Raw genomic sequence first — 19,998 nt, 5'->3', positions numbered from 1 at the left:
GGATTCCTCAGCAGGAAAAGGGAGAGAAATCCAAGTTTATTAATGAAGTTGGTGTGTGTAATGATCATCCTCAACCACCTCTTTTGACTCCCTTATTTGTTGTGTCTAAACCTGGGTGACTAAATTCAGAAATAGGTGAATAGATTGGTGAGTGGGGTGGGATGGGAGGGAGAATTCCTTTTGGTCAGTAGCACTAATTGATAGTTGACCCTGGACAGTCCTGTCTAAGAAATAAGTGATCTCGAATCTGTGGTGCCCATCTTCGCAACCTCAGGACTATCATCCAACCACCTAGGGTCTGGATGCTTTGATACACCTCACAGAAAAGTATAAATGTGTGAAAATAACAGTTGATTTGCCCACTTGTTTATGTATGGCATAGTCTCTGCTCTCAGGGACCTTACATCTTAATAGGGAAGTCAGAATCACATGCTAATTTTATTACACATGAAAAGGAAAGAACAGTAGTTTGGAGTCTTTGAAGAACCATTTCAGGGAAAAGAAATATCAGTGAGCACCCTAGACAAGTAGAAATTTTTCCACTGACCAAACTCAGAATGAGCCCAGAGCTGGCAGGTAACAGGCATCTCCACTGGCATCAAAAGATTGTAAATCACAAAGACCACTGGGTTAGGCCATAGCAAAGCAAGATCAGTAAATTTGCTTCCCTAATATGCCATTTTTAATTGGATATTCACGTTTGATAGTCTTTTATCTTTACTTCAAATCCTCAAATAATGTTTTTCTCTTCAACCTTCTCCTACCTTTCTTTTTTTTTTATATATTTATTGATTATGCTATTACAGTTGTCCCATTTCCGCCCCTTCACTCACCTCCATCCTGCCCACCCCCTCCCTCCCACATTCCCCCCCTATAGTTCATGTCCATGGGTCATACTTATAAGTTCTGTGGCTTCTACATTTCCTACACTATTCTTACCCTCCCACTGTCTATTTTCCATGTATCATTTATTCTATTTATTTTCTGTACCTTTCGCCCCTCTCTCCCCCTCCCAATCCTCTATTGATAACCCTCCATGCGATCTCCATTTCTGCAGTTCTGTTTCTGTTCTAGTTGTTTGCTTAGTTTTCTTTTGTTTTTGTTTTAGGTGTGGTTGTTAATAACGGTGAGTTTGCTGTCCTTTTTACTGTTCATATTTTTTATCTTCTTTTTCTTAGATAAGTCCCTTTAACATTTCATATAATAAGGGCTTGGTGATGATGAACTCCTTTAACTTGACCTTATCTGAGAAGCACTTTATCTGCCCTTTAATTCTAAATGATAGCTTTGCTGGATACAGTAATCTTGGATGTAGGTCCTTGCCTTTCATGACTTGGAATACTTCTTGCCAGCCCCTTCTTGCCTGTAAGGTCTGTTTTGAGAAATCAGCTGACAGTCTTATTGGAACCCCTTTGTAAGTAACTGTCTCCTTTTCTCTCTCTGCTTCTAAGATTCTCTCCTTCTACTTAATCTTGGCTAATGTAATTATGATGTGCCTTGGTGTGTTCCTCCTTGGGTCCAGCTTCTTTGGGACTCTCTGAGCTTCCTGGACTTCCTGGAAGTCTATTTCCTTTGCCAGACTGGGGAAGTTCTCCTTCATTATTTGTTCAAATAAGTTTTCAATTTTTTGTTCTTCCTCTTCTCCTTCTGGCACCCCTATAATTCGGATGTTGGAACGTTTCAAGATGTCCTGGAGGTTCCTAAACCTCTCCTCATTTTTCCGAATTCTTGTTTCTTCATTCTTTTCTGGTTGGATGTTTCTTTCTTCCTTCTGGTCCACAGCATTGATGAGTCCCAGTTTCCTTTGCATCACTATTGGTTCCCTGTACATTTTCCTTTGTTTCTCTTAGCATAGGCTTCATTTTTTCATCTGGTTTTTGAACGGATTCAACCAATTCTGTGAGCATCTTGATAACCAGTGTTTTGAACTGTGCATCAGATAGGTTGGCTATCTCTTCCTCGCTTAGTTGTATTTTCTCTGGAGCTTTGAAGTGTTCTATAATTTGGGCCATTTTTTTTTTTTTCCTGTCTTGGCGTATCTGTTACTTTAAGGGGTGGAGCCTTAGGTGTTCCCCGGGGCAGGGTAATGCTGGTCGCTGTGCTGTGACACTGTACGTGGGGGAGGGGCCGAGAGGGAGAAATGGTGCTTGCTCCACTCTCTGCTGGATTTAGTCACTCCCTCCCCTACCCACAATCAAACTGGGCCCCTCAAGCGCTGGCTCCCAAGTGGGTGGGTCTGTGCACACTCTAGACCCCTGTGAGTCTCTCCAAGGACCTCTCCTGTGAGGCTGGGAGTCTCTCCTGCTGCAGCCGCAACCCGGATGGGCATTTTCAATCAGAGGTCTGAGGCTTTATTTCCCCATGCTGGAGCCCTGGGCTGCGCTGTCTGCTTCGCTCCCCGCTGTTTGTCCCGGTCTATCTGTGCGGGCATGTGGGGCCGCGGGGTACTATCCGCCACTCTGCCTGCCCCGTCCTCCACCACTCTGAGTCCAGCCATCTTGGTTTATATTTGTGTGAATGTGGGGTTGCAGGGGCTGCCAGTGGTCCAACTGCCTGCCCTGTCCATCCCACACTCGGCCAGTCTCGGTCCCGCCACCGCAACTCGAGTCCTCTCTGCCCCGGCTGCCCATCTCCACTTCTCCTAGTGGCCTGGATGATTGTTTATTTTTTATTTACTTGGTGTCAGACTTCCTTGCCGTTTGATTTTCCGTCAGTTCTGGTTGTGCGAGGAGGCGCAGTGTGTCTACCTACACCGCCATCTTGGTTCTCAGTTCTCTTTGTATTTTAATGCTGTTTTCTTTAGCCATGCAGAGCTTTTTATTTTGATGAGGTCCCATTTCTTTATTCTTTCCTTTATGTCCCTTGCTTTAGGGGATGTGTCTGTGAGGATGTTGCTGTGTGGAATATCTGAGATTTTCCTGCCAATGTTTTCCTTTAGGACTTTTATGGTGTTACGACTTATATTTAAGTCTTTTATCCATCTTGAATTTATTTTTGTGTATGGCATAAGTTGATGATCGAGTTTCATTTTTTTGCACGTAGCTGTCCAGATCTCCCAACACCATCTGTTGAAGAGGCTGTTTTTGCTCCATTTTATGCTCCTGCCTCCTTTGTCAAATATTAATTGACCTGGGCTCTCTGTTCTGTTCCATTGGTCTATGTGCCTGTTTTTATGCCAGTACCAGGCTGTTTTGATTACAGTGGCCTTGTAATACAGTTTGATATCAGGTATTGTGATCCGTCCCACTCTGTTCTTCTTTCTCAAAATTGCTGCAGCTATTCGGGGTCGTTTATGGTTCCATATAAATTTCTGAAATGTTTGTTCTATATCTGTGAAATATGTCATGGGTACTCTAATAGGGATTGCATTGAATCTATAAATTGCTTTGGGTAGTATGGCCATTTTGATTATGTTAATTCTTCCAATCCATGGGAATGGTACATGCTTCCATTTGTTTGTGTCTTCCTTAATTTTTTTCTTCAGTGTTGTGTAGTTTTCTGAGTACAGGTCTTTTACCTCCTTGGTTAGGTTTATTCTTAGGTACTTTATTTTTCTTGTTGCTATATCAAATGGGATTTTTTTCCTGATTTCTGTTTCTGCAAATTCGTTGTTGGTGTACAGGAATGCCTTTGATTTCTGAGTATTGACTTTGTATCCAGCTGTTTTGCCAAATTCATTTATTAGGTCAAGTAGTTCTTTGGTGGAGTCTATAGGATTTTTCATGTACACTATCATGTCATCTGCAAACAGTGACAGTTTCATTTCCTCCTTTCCAATTTGGATGCCTTTTATTGCTTTTTCTTGTATGATTGCTGTGGCTAGGACTTCCAGTACTATGTTGAATAGGAGTGGTAAGAGAGGGCATCCTTGTCTTGCTCCTGATCTTAGTGGGAAAGCTCTAAGTTTTTGTCCATTGGGTATGATGTTGGCTGTAGGTGTCTCATATATGGCCTTTATTATGTTGAGGAATGCTCCCTCTATTCCCACTTTGCTGAGTGTTTTTATCAGAAATGGGTGCTGTATCTTATCAAATGCTTTTTCTGCATCTATTGACATGATCATGTGATTTTTGTCTTTGCTGTTGTTTATGTGATGTATTATGTTTATTTGTTGTGAATATTGTACCATCCTGCATCCCTGGGATGAATCCCACTTGGTCATGGTGTATGATATTTTTAATGTATTGCTGGATGCGGTTCGCCAATATTTTGTTGAGAATTTTAGCGTCTATGTTCATCAGCGATATTGGCCTGAAGTTTTGTTTCTTTGTTGTGTCTTTATCTGGTTTTGGGATTAGGATGATGCTGGCCTCATAAAAAGAATTTGGGAGTCTTCCATCAGTTTGGATTTTTTTGAATAGTCTGTGAAGGATAGGGGTTAGCTCTTCCTTAAATGCTTTGTAGAATTCTCCTGTGAAACCATCTGGTCCAGGGCTTTTCTGCGTTGGGAGTTTTTTGATGACTGCTTTAATTTTGTCTGCTGTTATTGGTCTGTTCAGGTTTTCTGCTTCTTCTTCATTCAGTTTTGGAAGACTATATTTTTCTAGAAATGTGTCCATTTCCGATAGGTTTCAAAATTTCTTAGCATACAGTTCTTCGTAGTAACTTCTTACAATCCTTTGTATTTCTGTGGTATCAGTTGTAATCTCTCCTCTTTCATTTCTAATTGTGTTTATTTGGATCTTCTCTCTTTTTTTCTTGATGAGCCTACTTAAAGGCTTGTCAATTTTGTTTATCTTTCCAAAGAACCAGCTCCTGGATTCATTGATCCTTAGAATTGTGCTTTTAGTCTCTATGTCATTTAAGTCTGCTCTGATCTTGGTTATTTCCTTCCTTCTACTTGCTCTGAACTGTCTTTGTTGTTGTTCCTCCAGTTCTTGTAGGCATAGGGTTAGGTTGTTTGTTTGAACTGTTTCTATCTTTTTAAGGTAGGCCTGTATTGCTATGAACTTCCCTCTCAGGACTGCCTTTGCTGTGTCCCATAGGTTTTGGGTTGTTGTGAGTTCATTTTCATTTGCTTCCAGAAACTTTTTGATTTCTTCCCTAATCTCGTTCTTGACCCATTCATTGTTTAATAGCATGCTATTCAGTCTCCATGATTTTGAGTGTTTTGGGTTTTTTCCTTTGGGGTTGGTTTCTAGTTTCAGTCCCTTGTGGTCAGAGAAAATGCTTGATATGATTTCAATTTTCTTGAATTTGTTGAGGCTTGCTTTGTGTCCTATCATGTGGTCTATCTTGAAAAAGTTCCATGGACACTTGAAAAGAATGTGTATTTTGCTTCTTTGGGATGAAAAGCTCTCTATATATCAGTTAAGTCCATTTCATGTAGGTATTGTTCAGTGACACAATATCCTTGTTGATATTTTGTTTGGAAGATCTGTCCATTTTTGGTAGTGGGGTGTTAAAGTCCCCTACTATAATGTGTTGCTGTCAATATCTTTCTTGAAGTCCTCCAAGATTTTCTTTATGTATTTGGGTGCTCCTATGTTGGGTACGTATATATTTACAATGTTTATGTCTTCTTGTGGATTCTTCCTTTTATTATTATGAAGTGACCTTCTGGGTCTCTCTTTATGGCCCTTCTTTGGAAGTCTATTTTGTCTGATATGAGTATTGCTACCCCTGATTTTTTTTTTTCCTGTCTGTTTGCTTGGAAAATTTGTTTCTAGCCCTTCACTTTCAGTCTGTGTAAGTCTTTTGTACTGAGATGGGTCTTTTGTAGGCAGCATATGTGTGGGTCATGTTTTCTTATCCATTCAGCTATTCTATGTGTTTTGATTGGAGCATTTAATCCATTTACATTTAAGGTTATTATAGGTCGGTAGCTATTCATTGCCACTTTTTCCTACCTGTGTTCCTCTGTCTTTCTCTTTTCCTTCCTTTCCTTAAAGCAGTCCCTTTAGCATCTCTTGCAGAGCTGGCTTGGTGAAAGTGTATTCTTTTAGGCTTATTTTGTCTGGGAAACTCTTTATCTGGCCTTCTATCTTGATTGAGAGCCTTGCTGGGTAAAGTAGTCTTGGTTGCAGGCCTCTGGATCTCATTACTTGGAATATTTTTTGCCATTCTCTTCTGGCTTGGAGCGTTTCCATTGAGAAGTCAGTTGCTAACCTTATTGGGGCTCCCTTGTGTGTTATGTCCTGTTTCTCCCTTGCTGCCTTTAAGATCTTCTCTTTGTCTTGGAAATTTGCCATTTTAATTATGATGTGTCTTGCAGTGGGCCTCTTTGGGTTCCTCTTGCGTGGGACTCTCTGTGTTTTCTGGATTTGGGTGACTTTTTCTCTCATCATATTAGGGAAATTTTCCATCATTACTTTTTCAAACAGGTTTTCTATTCCTTTCTCTTCTTCTTCTCCTTCTGGTATCCCTATTATACGCATATTATTACGTTTCATGTTGTCCTGCATTTCCCTTATTGCCTCTTCATTCTTTCTGAGCCTCTTTTCCTCTTCTTGCTCTTTCTGGGTGTTTTTTTCTACTTTGTCCTCCAGCTCGCTGATCTGATCCTCTGTTTCATCAAGTCTGCTTTTAATTCCTTCTACTGTGTTCTTCAATTCAGAAATTGTATTCTTCATTTCCCCTTGGCCCTTGTTGATATTTTCTATTTCCTTTTTCATGTTGATATAGTTTGCAGTGAATTCATTGTACTTTCCCTATAGTTTCTGGTAGTTCTCTGTGAGCTCAGTGAGCTTCCTGATGACCATTGCTTTGAACTCAGTATCTGATAGTTGACTTGCCTCTTTTTCAGTTAGCATTCTTTCTGGGGCATCCTCCTTTCCTTTCATTTGGGGATTGTTTCTTTGTCTTCCCATTGTTTGTGAGACTCTTCTTGTTAGCCTCTGCTTCTTAAATTGATGTGTTCTGACTCCCTGGGTTTATGGTATGAACTTCTATGGTAGAATGCCAGTGGGATTCAGTGGTGCTGTCTCCTTAATCTCCTGTGCTCACTGGTCTTGTGCTGACTTTTATGGGTTTAACAAGGTCTAATTCTGATCTTTTCAGCGTTCTAGATTTTATTGTCTCACCTGTGGGAAAAAGAGAAAGAAGGGGGGAAAAAAAGGAGAAGGTAAGGAGAGGAAAAGGGGATTAGAAAAGGAATTAAAGGAAGGAAGGAAGGCAGGAAGAAGGAATAAAAAAAGATCGGAGGAAAGATAAGAAGAAGGATTTTTAACAAGAATCAAAACAAAAAAATAAATAAAAGAAGGCAGGAAGAAGGAATACAAAAAGAAAGAAGGAAAGAAAGGAAGAAGGAATTTCAGGGAAAAGGAGGAAAAAAGAAAAAAAAAAAAGTCTGCTGGCTTTACATTGGTCAGGTAGGTTCTGCTTGTCTTCCTGTCTGTGAACCAGGAGGGGGTGGTTGGAAGGATTGGTTTCACTTTTCTCCCTTCCTGAGCCACACTCTTCGCTGTTGTTCAGCCTCCAGTCCAGTTCCTCAGGGTCCTTCTGCTCCCCACTAGGCCTTTAGTTCACCACTTGTGCTGTCCTTGAGTTGCACCAATTAGGGGCAACTCACATTCCACCTTCTTGCTCTTTGCTGTCTTAGATGCTAGGGGCTCTCGGTGCTCCTATGGGGTAGTTCAGCCCCCTACTGGGTCAAGTCTTTCCAGGGACTGCAGTCTCCCTCAGCCCTGCGACTCCCTTCTGCTGGGCGTTCTGCCTTCCTCCTAGAGAGCCAGTAGGCCCTGCAGAGCTCTGTGGGCAGGGGCTAGGTGGGAGTTGTTCAGAACTGGTGCTCTTAGGTGTGGTTGCCCGCAGGCAGCCAGGACATTGATCGGGTTGCGCAGCTGATAGGTGGCTTTGGTTGTGGTGTGCGCGGCCAATCCGTGCCTTTGGGCCTGTGTTGTGCTGCCAATGTGAAGCTTTGGGGCTGTGTGTGGGGCAGCCAGCCACTGATACGGGTGGACACCCACCCGAGGTTTCAGGTGGGGGAGCCCAGCCAGGGTTTCAGGTGTGGGCACCCAGTCCGCTAATCTGGGTGTGTGCCAGCCAGGGTTTCAGGCGAGAGCTGGGGCTGCTTATCCCGCCTTCACAGTCCAGGGGCTGAGGGGGGAGGGGCGCCAGAGGCCACGGCTGCTGTGGAGAGTACTCTAACTAGCTGCTGAATGCCTCTATTTTCTCTCTTTTTCTTTTAGAGAAATTCTTCCTATTCAAGACGCCCTGGTCCAAACAAGCACCTGGCCTCTCACACAGCCCAGCCTGGCTCTCTCCCAAGAATCCTGCAGCAGACCCTGCACCCGGGCTGGAGCTTCAGCTGCCCTGGTCCCCTCACTGGTCCCAGGGACCTTATTGTCCTTAAGAACTCTTCTTACCATCTGATCTTTCAATGTCCTCTATCTTTGGTCTCCCATCTTCATATATGCTGGAATACCATTGGCTGTTCGCTCTGTTCCTTAGATCAGCTAGGTGTTTCACTGGTGCCGAGGGGAAGTGGACTTGCTCCCACCTATCTCGTCGCCATCTTCCCCTTAGAATTCAAATGTGAAGTCCTCCTACAAACATCTTTAGAACAGAAGGAGCACATGAATTCCCTGAAAAAGTTATAAGTAAATGTGTGAGCACGTTAGTGGAATTAACAACAGTGGGAAGGGAACATTTTAAGCTTCCAGAGAAAGAGAGAGGATTCCTGACAAAGGAGCAACAATGACATGAATTCCGATTTCTCCCTAACATACTATGTGCAAGAGGACTATTAAATCATGTGTGTAAAGCAGGAGAAAAAGTAACTTTAAATACAAAAGTTAATGTTCAGCCTAAGAGTCACTTAAATTTGATGTCATCACGAAACCATTCTCAGTTATACACGGCTCAAGATGTTCTCCAGAGAATTATTTACCTTGAAGACTCTCCTGAAGAAAGTACTCAGGTTAGAAGACAAACGTAATCATGACAATTATGCAAGTATTATGATAAGTAGGGGGGAAAATAATTTAGCCAGGTTTCCTCTTGACTAAAAGACGCATAAAAAGTCTGAGATAAAGTTCTAAAATACCAGGTAGCGTCAACACTGTCGAGTGGATGAGAGTCTGGGACGATGGGACAGGAGACCATGTTAAAGCACTTGTCCTGCTGGGGGAAAACAAAGATACGTTTAAGAAATCCATGGGGGTAGGTTTCAATGTATGTATTTTAAGTTAAGAGAAGGCATCCTGGCTTGCAAAATAGAATGGGTAAACTAAACCATCCTCAGGAGAAAGGACCCATTAAATGAGCAACAGTAAACCCTAAGAAAAACTGAGAAGAGAATTTGGCCAATGGAAGTGATCATTTGCTTTGTTGTACACGTTATGTCAGTACCTAGCAACCAACACCCAGCCTTTTAAGCAAAATGACATGTTAGCATGTACTATGCCACATAGGAAGTCTCAATAAGGTCTGAAGAAGAAATACATGTCTTTTCTCCTTTGAGACAACAGACAATGCACAGTGCAAATATGTTCTCTAACCATCATGCACTAAGGTAAGAAGTTAATAATAAAAGGATAGCTCTCATATGACCAAATATCTGAAAATTTAAGAATATATTACTAAATATGAAGTGAAATGTATACTGTATAAACCTTGTGTTCAAAAAGAAATCGTGAGCAAAATGATGGAATTCTTACAATTAAAGAAAATAAAGAAAACTACAAATCAAGAGCAGTAAAAAAAATGAGAGAGAGTTTTAGTTTTTAAAAGGAAATAATAATAAGGAAAGAACTGTATCGCTCATGCAGTGCTGGTGGGAAGGTAAAATACTACAGCCGCTCTGGAAAGTAGTCTCGTCATTTCATATAAAACCTAATGTGCAACCCAGCAGTTGTTCTCGTGGGCATTTATTCTAGAGAAACAAAACTTACGTTCACTCAAACACCTGTACACAAATGCCTATGGAAGCTTTCTGTTAAAACTAACAAGATATATCTTAAATCCCTTGTTGAGATTAATATCTAGAATTTGTAAGAAACATCTGTCAAATGTAGAACAAAAATGTGTTGAGTATGTGAAAAGAGAATTTCATGAAGGGAAACCCCAATTGTTAGCCTGCTATGAAGTGATGTTCAATCTCACCTGTAGTCAGAGAAGTAATGGGTGCCCTTTCCACCCATCAATGCCAATAGAGTCTGATGATACCGAGTGTTGGTGGGAATAGGGAGAAATTGGGAACATCATGTACTGTGATGGGACTGTGATCTAGCAGAGGCTATCAGGAGGGCCATCTGCCAGTACTGAGAAAATTAAAATTACCTATATATGTCCATTTGAATACACACACGCACACACACAATTTTGCTAAGTACAAATTGTTTTTTCCTGATGGTCTATATTAGGATATATGCTATATAAACATATAGTCCCGGCCAGGTGGCTCAGTTGTTTGGAGCATCATCCCATCCATACGCTAAAGGTTTTGGGTCGGTCCCCAGTAAGGGCATGTATAGGAGGCAACTGATTGATGTTTCTCTCTCACACTGATAATTCTCTCTCTCTTTCTCTCTCTGACTTCCTCTCCGTCTCCCTTCTTCTCTCTTTAAAATCAATTTAAAAAGCTCTACTTTGGGTAAGGATTAAATATTTTTAAAATTATATACAAATATGTATGCTGGTATATATGTATATATATTCATTCATCTATATCTATCTGTCTATCTCTCTTCCCATGTATAGGAGTATCATCCATCTCCTGTTACCTAGAATTCCATTTCTGGGCATAAACCTCACATAAAGTGTCTTAAGGTCCATAGAGAGACATGCGCAGGCTGGTCATCACAATGTTGTTTGTATGAACTTAGGTGTTCATTACCTGGGGGAATGGAGAAATAAAAGCTGGTGGATGCATACATTTCTAAAAGAAACATCACTCTCCCCGGGGTCCACAGTTCTCTAGACGTGGACACACAAGAGCAAGCTAAGACATGGTCAAGAAAGCATTTTCACCATGCCTATGGCCCCATTACTATCATTCAAAGTCTGAGTGGTCCACTGAAATTGAGCACTGCCTCATGAGGCAGGCTCTGTGCCATGCCTTCTCATGTCATCTCATTTAGTAAAAAGGAGTAGATGCTTCCTCCTGTACCCCGCCCTGCAGGAAACACATGGAAGACCAGTAAGAATCACCATAAAGAACCCATAGCATAGGCCTCTCATTCTCAGGTTGAGTTGATCATTTTTTGAATAACATTTGCACAGAAGGGACACATGGGAAGAGGCAGGTCTTTTGAATCAAAAGATATCCCCTAAGAGTTTAAGAGCATAAACCCAGCTCTTCAAGTCCGCATCACTGGGTGGAAATGGATCATTGGAAATACTTGCCCAAATAGACAGAAAACAATCACCAACAAAACCCCAGCTGGAATAATGGGGTTGCAAAGACTTATATTAGCTTTTTTATGAGAATTTTTCCATTGACAACAACATTCCCCTGTGATATTAATTGTTTTGTATATCAACAGCATAGCTAATAAATTCATGTGACATAATGAAATGTTGGGAAAATGCTCATTAGTGCAGACATTTTGGGAAGAGGACAACATATATATGTGTGCATGTGTAACTCCAAACTTATATTTGCATTTTTTAAATTTCAAAAGTTATTCATAGGAATTAATTCCAAGTGGATAATTACAGAAATCTGGAATAATATCTTTGCAAAGATATTCATCACAGCACTGTTTGTTGTTGCAAAAACAGTTGGAAACAACTGAAATTATATCGACAGAAGTTTGATTAAGTAAATTATAGTTTATGTGTACAATGCTATGCTGTGCAACCATTGCAATAAAAAAGGATGACTTTTAGTCTTTATTGTGTAAGAGGTTATATTGCATAATGTCTAGAAAAATAAAAGGCAGATCACAGAACCATAATTGGTCTCAAGATGTGAAATATGCTTGTCATGTATGTGTAAAATCTCTGGAAGGATGAACATAGAACTCTTCAGAGGAGTAAATGCTGAATCAAGGTGTTTTTTGGTGCAGAGACACTTGTACCCAGATGTCAAAGGACACTTGTATTTTTACTTTCCACTTGACCAAATAATATAGAATCTGAATGTTTCCACTATCAGGTATAAGATTTCTAAATAATTTTTAACTGAAGCTATTTACATGTGGGGACACAAAGGGAGGAATCCCAATGAAATGCAGCTTCTTCACTTGTTAAGGACCCCCTTTGATCTTGCAGGAGAGGGAGAACATAAGAAACAGTTTCCAAGGAAAAGATCCTAAGAGTTTGGGATGAAGGTTCAGGAGAAAACATGCGGAGGCCAGGGGTAGCAGATGACCCTTTGGGGGTCATAGGTAGGACGCACTGGGACAGTGCTAATCACTCAGAGCTAGATGGAGTGGTAAAAATGGTGGTGGTCATGCTCCCAAAATATCTTCTGGGTGCAGCCTAGGACAGACTTAGTCCAGACCATTCTAACCAAAGGTAGTTGAATGTGAAGAACTGTGAAGAGATGCTCTTGTCCTGGGTCCTTATGGAATAGGTCGAAACAAGGCCTACCACAGAAAGTAAGTTTCTAAGCTCACCGAGCAGTGGTGACAGCCCACGTGCCTGCTTTTCCTTCTCAAGAATTTTGCCCTTTGAGAGAAGCTCAACCTCTAACCCCAAAGAGTCAGGAGAAACGAGGGTATCAGGAAAGAGACATACCTCACCTCTGCTCATTAGACTGTATTGGCTGGCACTGCCCGCAAGGTAGGGAGGCTGATGGCCCAATGGGGTTGTGCAGGATAAACCCTCAGCACACACATCTCCCCTCCCTCTGCCCCACCTGTCAGTCCTACTCTGTCCTCTAACATTGTCTGCTAGCAAGAAGAAGCATAGGAGTAGTTCCCGGGCGACTTTGCATCCTTATACCTTTGGCAACACTTAAACATTTTTTCTTCCTGCTGGGAAGGGTGAGGCCTAACAAGAACATCAAAGGGGCTATTAGCTGTGTGGCCACAGGGAATGGGAAGTGAGTCCACGGTATGATTTTGTTCTCATATCCCGTCCCTGTACATCCTCCATTTGCTCCACAGCTGTCTTTGACCTCATCAACCTTCCTTAGTCATCTTCATTGGATACTCCTAATCCTCCCATCCTTTCTCATCTCCCACTTTCTCATGTCCTTTCCCCAACTGCTATCCTTCTTTCTCAGCCCTTTTGCTCACCATGCTGTCCCATCACTCGTCCTACCCTCACACCTCATCTTCATTGCTCCATTCCCAATCCTGCCCTACTGCCTACCCTCATGTCCTTCCCCCCTTCCTCATTTCAGCTCTTTTTTACAATTTCCTGGCTCCAAGAAGAGATTGCAGAGAATCCAAGCTCCAGGTGTGGCCATGGGACAGTTAAGGAGTGATACAGTAGAGGGACATCAGAGTAGATGGCCAGGACAGGTTGGTAGCCTTCCATAGGAGGCTGGAGAAAAGGCACAAATCGGGAATGGATGATCGAAAGCTGGAGGAACTGAAGAAGAGTGAATCCTCTACATGGTAGCTGTGTTGATGTGTAATTAAGTAAATTCAGAAAGAGGCATCACTCCCACAGACTACATTTATGGATACTCTCTGAACTAGGAGGTTTGGGGGAGAAATGCAGAACTTGGAAGGAGAAGGTTATAATGGACATCCTACAGTGAAAATTCTAAGGGCCTGACTGGAGTAATAATGCTTACTCTTTCAAAGGCTTTATCGTGCATGCAAGAATGGTGACTCACTTAATAAGGGAGAAAAATATGGCAGAGGATGGACATGAAACATGCCTTTTTAGACCTGCAGATATACCATGTATGTATTGATGTAGCTTTTATGTAATGGGCTAGTTCCCTCTCTAGATCTTACCTGTCCCCTAAACATCTTATGGGATTATTTGTGTTAGTAAAGAGAAGGAACTGATTTTCCTAGAGGTGAAAGGTGAAGCATAGAGTAGAGTAATCCTTGGCACTGATTTAAAACAGCTTTCTGCAGCCTAATCTGGAAGGAATCTCCCATTTCCCATGAGAAGAATACTTTACAGTGACATTCGTGGTTTTTTAAGCTGCGATCAAAGAAATAGTTCTTCCTTGTAGGCTACTGCTGCCCAGAGCTACCAGGCTTCCAAGGCTTCAAGGCTACCTGGAAAGTGAGCATAGCTGAAAACAAGGTAGCAACTTGCCAGGGGTGGGGGGCCTTGCTGGGCAGATCCTAACCTCATTTCCCCTTATCTTACCTGTTCTTCATAGCATGTGTCACTATATGATGTATCAAATATGATGTGTGTTTATTTCATTTATTTTGTCACCCTTCATTAAAATGTGAGTTGCACAAGTGCAGAGATGGATCACCAGTGCCCCAGAGGAGGGTTTGGATCATAGACGCAATTCAATAGATGTTTGTTGTCCAAGTAAATGAATAAATTATGTACAGTTTCTTTGCAAAACAGATACATCGCACAAATTTTTCCAACATCAGAATCTATAAATGAATGGTTCGTAATCATTTCTCCAGGTTATTGCCCTCATGGAATATTTTCCTCAATTCAGGAAAAGCAGGAAAGGAGAGACATTATCAGCCTGTCACTGCTCAGGTCAGTGACCACTTCCCCATGAGCACCCTGCACAGGGCACCCTGCACATCAGGGTTTCTAAGGCTATAGACAAGTGGGTTCAGCATGGGGTTGATAACTGTGTTGAAAATCCCAACCCCTTTATCCTTGTCTGAAGACTCGACTGAGCCCAGATGCATGTAGTTGAAGATACCAGTGAAGAGGCAAACCACAGTGAGGTGGGAGCCACATGTGGAGAAGGCTTTCTTCCTGCCCTCCACTGAACGGATTCGTAATACTGCAGCTGCCACGTGGATGTAGGAGGTGATGATGAGAACCAGAGGGGCACCTGCCATTAAATACACATGACAAAGAGCAGCAGCTCATTGAGTTGTATGGGGGAGCAGGAGAGCTAGAAGAGCTGCGGGAGGTCACAGTAGAAGTGATTGATGACATTGGGACCACAGAAGTTAGTAAGGGCAATAGTGTGGGTCAGTGCATTGCTGATGAGAGAAAGAAAATAATCCTGACCTCCAGACCTAAGTTTTAGAAGCAGACCAACCATACCTGAACCTGAGTGAATCAGATGACCCCCTGGTGGGAAAATCTGCAGGGATGTTTTTGGAAACTCACAATCTAACCAACCAAAAAGCCGTTCCCTGTGGGATATGAACCTGTAAGCATTCCTAGGTTTCACTTCTACCTGGCATAGGGAGCAGTCAGTGACTGAAGTTGTAATTTGTCAACTGACCTGACCTAGCATTAATTTACATACCCATTGTCTATAAATGGGCAGGGCTTCTGTGAAAAACAATAACTATTATCACTTCCCAAAAAAGTTATCATGCTCAGAGAGATAGAAAGAGTTCTGGATCATTTGTTCTAGCTATTGGCCCCAGAGGATTTCTCCTTTATTCCAAAAAGAAAAGGAGGAAGTGACACTGGTCAGCTTATCAAGTCAGTGACCGCTTCCCTGTGATCACCTGCCAGAGGGCACCTTGCACGTGAGGGTTCCGGAGGCTGTAGATGACTGGGTTCAGCATGGGGTTGATGACAGTGTTAAAAATCCCAACAGCTTTATCCTTATCTGAAAGCTTGGCTGAACCTAGTCGCATGTAGTTAAAGACACCTGAGCCATAGAATAGAGCAACCACAGTGAGATGGGAACCACATGTGGAGAAGGTTTTCTTCCTGCCCTCCACTGAGCGGATTCGTAAAACTGCAGCTGCCACGTGGGCATAGGAGGTAACAATGAGAGCCATGGGGGTACCTGCCATTATGAAACCAACATCAAAGAGCAACTGCTCATTGAGTTGGGTGCTGGAACAAGACAGCTGGAAGAGCTGTGGGAGGTCACAGTAGAAGTGATGGATTACATTGGGACCACAGAATGTGAGCGTGGACATGGCCACAGTGTGGGTCAATGCATTGGTAAAGGCACAGGCCCAGGACACAGTCACCAAAATCCTCTGGACAGTCTGACTCATGCGGGTGCTGTAGGTGAGGGGCCTACAGATGGCCAGGAATCGGTCATAAGCCATGGCTGTCAACAGGAAACAGTCCACACCACCCAGGAGATCGAAGAGAAAAAGCTGTGTGAGGCAAGCTCCATAAGGAATAGCACGCTTGTGGGTCAACATACGACCCAACATTGAGGGGACAGTGACAGTGATGCACCCAAAGTCCACGACTGACAGGTTCCCTAAGAAGAAGTACATGGGGTTGTGAAGTTTGGGCTCCACCAAGATGGCAGCCAGGATGCTCAGGTTGCCCCCGACTGTGACCAGGTAGGCACAGAGGAAAAGCACAAAGACCAGAGGCCACAGCTCTGGCGTCTCCACCAAGCCCAGTAGAATGAACTCAGTAACAACAGTTCCATTTGCCCCGGATTCTGGATCCATCAGTACCTGTAAGGAAACGTCTCCGTGTGGAAGTATCAGTCAACTCAATGTATTTACACAACATAAGTGTTTCACAGCACCTGTGTTCAGAACTCCCTGAATAGTCCCCAGCTCTCCAGGTGATGATTTTCCCCCACCCCTGACCACACCTCACTCACTGACCTCCCATCACCCCAAAGCCTTTATCCTACTCTCAGCTGAGATGCCCCAAATCAACATCACCTTGTCCCTCCCATACTGTCCCTATTGTAAGGGTCACAATACTTGGGGAAAAAAAGATTAAGATAAAATCTGACTTTGTCTTTGACAGCAGTAAGTTTAAGATGGAATTGCCCCATTTTCCTTTGAGGGCTTAGACCAAAGCATCAAACAGAATTCAAAATAAAAATTAATGATGTTTCCAGAAAAAGTACAAGGCATTTAAAAAACTAACCTAGGTTTCGAGACTCTCAGGAATATTGAAGATGAAGAAAGATATGGCAAGTATTAGGTAAAAGGTCTCCATGACTGTGGATATACATACTCTAGCCAAGTACATTCTTCCAAGGTGAGAGACACAGTCTCAAATACAAATTCAAAATCCCTTGGTCAATTAATGTCCAGTGTTATTGTTCTTAATGAAGCCTTAAACTGGACTTTGATTGACAGCTTCATCCAACGATGTTTCTTTTGACACTATATGCTACCTGCTTCACAACTTAAAATTGTAACATGACCTATGGGTGGCTTCTTGCTAGGGGCAGTTCCTTTTCTGCATTGCAAAGTTAATTTTCTGCATAGCTTTGCACCTATCCTTGACTCAGGCACAGTAGGTAGACTGACCAATAGCTCTAAGAGGAGATTCTCAATGAGGAAGTGCATACATACAGAGGCAAACTGAGCTAAGATTTTCATGGCTTAAAATAAACTCCTGCTCAAAATATATTACTCTACGCATATCTTTATTGCCCATGGAATAAGCAGAGCTACATCTTCACTAACAGTAACGATATTTCCCTGCAGAGAATACACTGGATTCAGAAGATGGGATGCAGCTGGAGTCCAGTGAGTCTAACAAAAGGGAACAGCAATGAGAGTCTGTGCTCCATGGATAAAAAGGTGGACCTGGTGATCTCTAAAAGGGCCTTAACATTCCAAGAGCACAGGATTGCTCAGATGGTGGGAGGATGCTCCCCAGGCCTGGTCCTCCCTGAAAAGAGATAAATGCCTTGCCAATTGACAAGTCAATGGATAGATAACAGCTCTTTACATATATTATCATATTAAAGGGCAATGAACTACTTTCTGTTTTCTCCTTAGGGTCCATTTGCACACAAACATTAGAAGGTGACCAGTGATTTTTTACCCCTTTTTTCATGCTGTTTTCCCTCCCTGCACAGGCCTCCCTCCAATTCCTGGAGGCCAATTGACTCAAATACTGGCTGCTGAATGACTTCAGGTGGAAACACTTCCATCTGAAAAGGATCTCTCTCTCTCTCTCTCTATCTCTCCCTCTCCCCTTCCTCCCCCCCTGACTTCTCCCTCCCTCCCTCTGCCACAACTACACATTATTTCAGGGAACTTATCACTGTCCACCTTCTAACTAAGTCATGACTCGAAAAGCATATCTCCCCTACTTGTCTGTAAGACTGATTCAGTTTTCCAATAGCAGTACTTACCATAATACTTCACACATAGTAGGTACTCAGTATTTCTCAAAAAAATAGGTGATGGTTTAAGTGTCCATAGGATATCTGAGAAGGAAAGCTCTATCTGGGATTAACTGGAGTTGTCAAGGAAGACTTTGTGAACATGATGAATTAGACCTCGACTTTAGGCTTTTATGAATCACAATGACTTAGTGGAGGAATAAGGGCAAGTGCCTGGTGCTAGGTTGGTGGCAGGACTACAGCTCTCCTGGTTTTGAAGGAACAGGCAAGGCATGTAACAATCCACACACTGGTATGTTTCTTTCCCTGTAAAACACCCGGAGAATAAGGCCCTTGGGAGCGGTGTACACTCCAGGCAAGTGAGTTATACCCAGGGACAGAAGAGCAGCAAACAGCTGCAGCCAGTCCCTGCATGGACACAGGCACAGCTTGCTTGAAATCAGTGAGATTCTGGGATGACCTCTGACCAACCAGAGACATCCAGAGTGTTCAAAGGGTCGCCATGATGTCCATCATAACGAGCCCTTTCACATCACCATTCTTGGGGCTTTGTCATGAGCCCAGGTTCTCTTCATGGAGTTAGGGCAGCTCCCTGCTCTGGAACTGCACCTCAGTCCTCCCTGCTCCCAGGGATGGAAAGTTTCAGCAAGGTCTGTGACTGAAGTGAAAGTTCAAGGCTGCCTGATGAAGTTGGTGTTGAGAACTGGCAGTGAACTAGGCTCAGCAAATCTCTTCACAGTCCTTCTTAAGAGTACCGGAGGGTAGACTGGCTTCATCTGGGAAGGGCGACATGGGCACTGGGCCCAGAGAGTAAGCAGTTCTCTGTGTTATCACCACACGTGTTTCCCTGCAGGCTTCCCTTTTCAGGAGCATGAGGTGCACCCTGTGTGAAGATGAGTGTGAGCTGATGGCAGCAGGAGGGCAGTGGATGGACCCTGAGAATACTTACTGTGGCATGGGCAGAGAAGCCAGGGAGTTCTCTTCAGGAAAGAAGATGAGGAGCTCTGCAGACTCAGTTAACTACTCAGAAAGAAAGCAGCTGTATAGAAGAGAATGAAGAAAAACAAGCTGATATCTTCTCTATCCTTAGGGCCCCAGTCACTAGGTGTTGTCTCTGGGGGGGCCTCAGAAATGATTCCTCCCAAGAAAGAAGAGACAGGTGGGAGTCATCCAAGATGTTTTGCAAACAACTCCAGCCCTTCATGAATATAGCAACAATGTCTTCCACCTGCTGGTACTTGTACTTTCTTTAAAAAGGCCTTACCTCTCCCCCTGGCTTTATGACAGGTAGTTCTGGCAGATGATGTAAGTTTCCCTTAATCATGGGTTGCTGAGACCTCTAGGACTTGTCCTCGTCCCCCAAGTCCTCCAGGAAGCCAGAAGGGCAATTGAGACCAGAGACAGTTTCCCTAAGGGAGGGCTTTGCTTTGGCAGAGGCCAAACCCATGCAGGGCCTTCCCACAGAGACTAGGTAGTTTCCAGACTTGCCTTAGGACTGAGAATGTGGTGGGGTGGGGGAGAGACCTGGAGAGAGACCAGAGGAAGAAGCCTTCCTCAAGCCCAGGTACCTATGAGTTTTCAGGAACATGGTGCCTCCCCTTCAGGGCGTTGTTAGTGGGGGTATCCTGGGACTGTGTCTCCTGGGCTCCTTTGATGATGCCTGAAGGGCTGGTAAAGAGCTCTATGGATCTAGAAGGCCTCCTGGGGGCTTCCAAACAATATGATTGTTAAGGCCAGGCCCTAGAGGGACTCTGCACTCAGAGTCCCTCTCCATCCTTACAACAAGTCTATGAAGTGCATCACAGCAGACAGAGCCGATATTCAGACTCACATCTTGCTCAGCCAATCTTCTACTTTCAGCTGTGGTAGGGGTGGAAATTTCCCTGTTTGTTTCTGCTCATTGTGAGCTGACAGTGTCACCACTTGCCTGGGATCCTCTGATGCCATGAATAACGGGCTTTGGGGGG

General features: G+C 43.1%; 1 protein-coding gene across 2 annotated transcripts; it reads right to left on the bottom strand.

The window, feature by feature from the left end:
- Nucleotides 1-14,519: 14,519 nt before the first annotated feature.
- LOC128779253 (olfactory receptor 3A1-like) lies at nucleotides 14,520-18,295 on the bottom strand. Of its 2 annotated transcripts, none has more exons than XM_053911338.1 (2): nucleotides 15,597-16,394; nucleotides 14,520-14,681 (listed from the first exon to the last, which is right to left on the bottom strand). In XM_053911338.1, exons 1-2 carry the CDS (start codon nucleotides 16,380-16,382, stop codon nucleotides 14,520-14,522), a joined length of 948 nt encoding a protein of 315 aa, XP_053767313.1. In that variant the 5' UTR covers nucleotides 16,383-16,394. The 2 variants fall into 2 exon arrangements, with proteins under 2 accessions (XP_053767313.1, XP_053767312.1); XM_053911337.1 differs by lacking the exon at nucleotides 14,520-14,681 and adding an exon at nucleotides 18,041-18,295 and having other exon boundaries at nucleotides 14,910-16,388.
- Between the last annotated feature and the right edge of the window lie 1,703 nt (nucleotides 18,296-19,998).

This window comes from Desmodus rotundus, chromosome 9 (genome assembly GCF_022682495.2).
Source record: "Desmodus rotundus isolate HL8 chromosome 9, HLdesRot8A.1, whole genome shotgun sequence".
NCBI lineage: Eukaryota > Metazoa > Chordata > Mammalia > Chiroptera > Phyllostomidae > Desmodus > Desmodus rotundus.
Note: the sequence above shows the minus strand (reverse complement) of the source record. Positions and strands in the feature narration are given on the sequence as shown.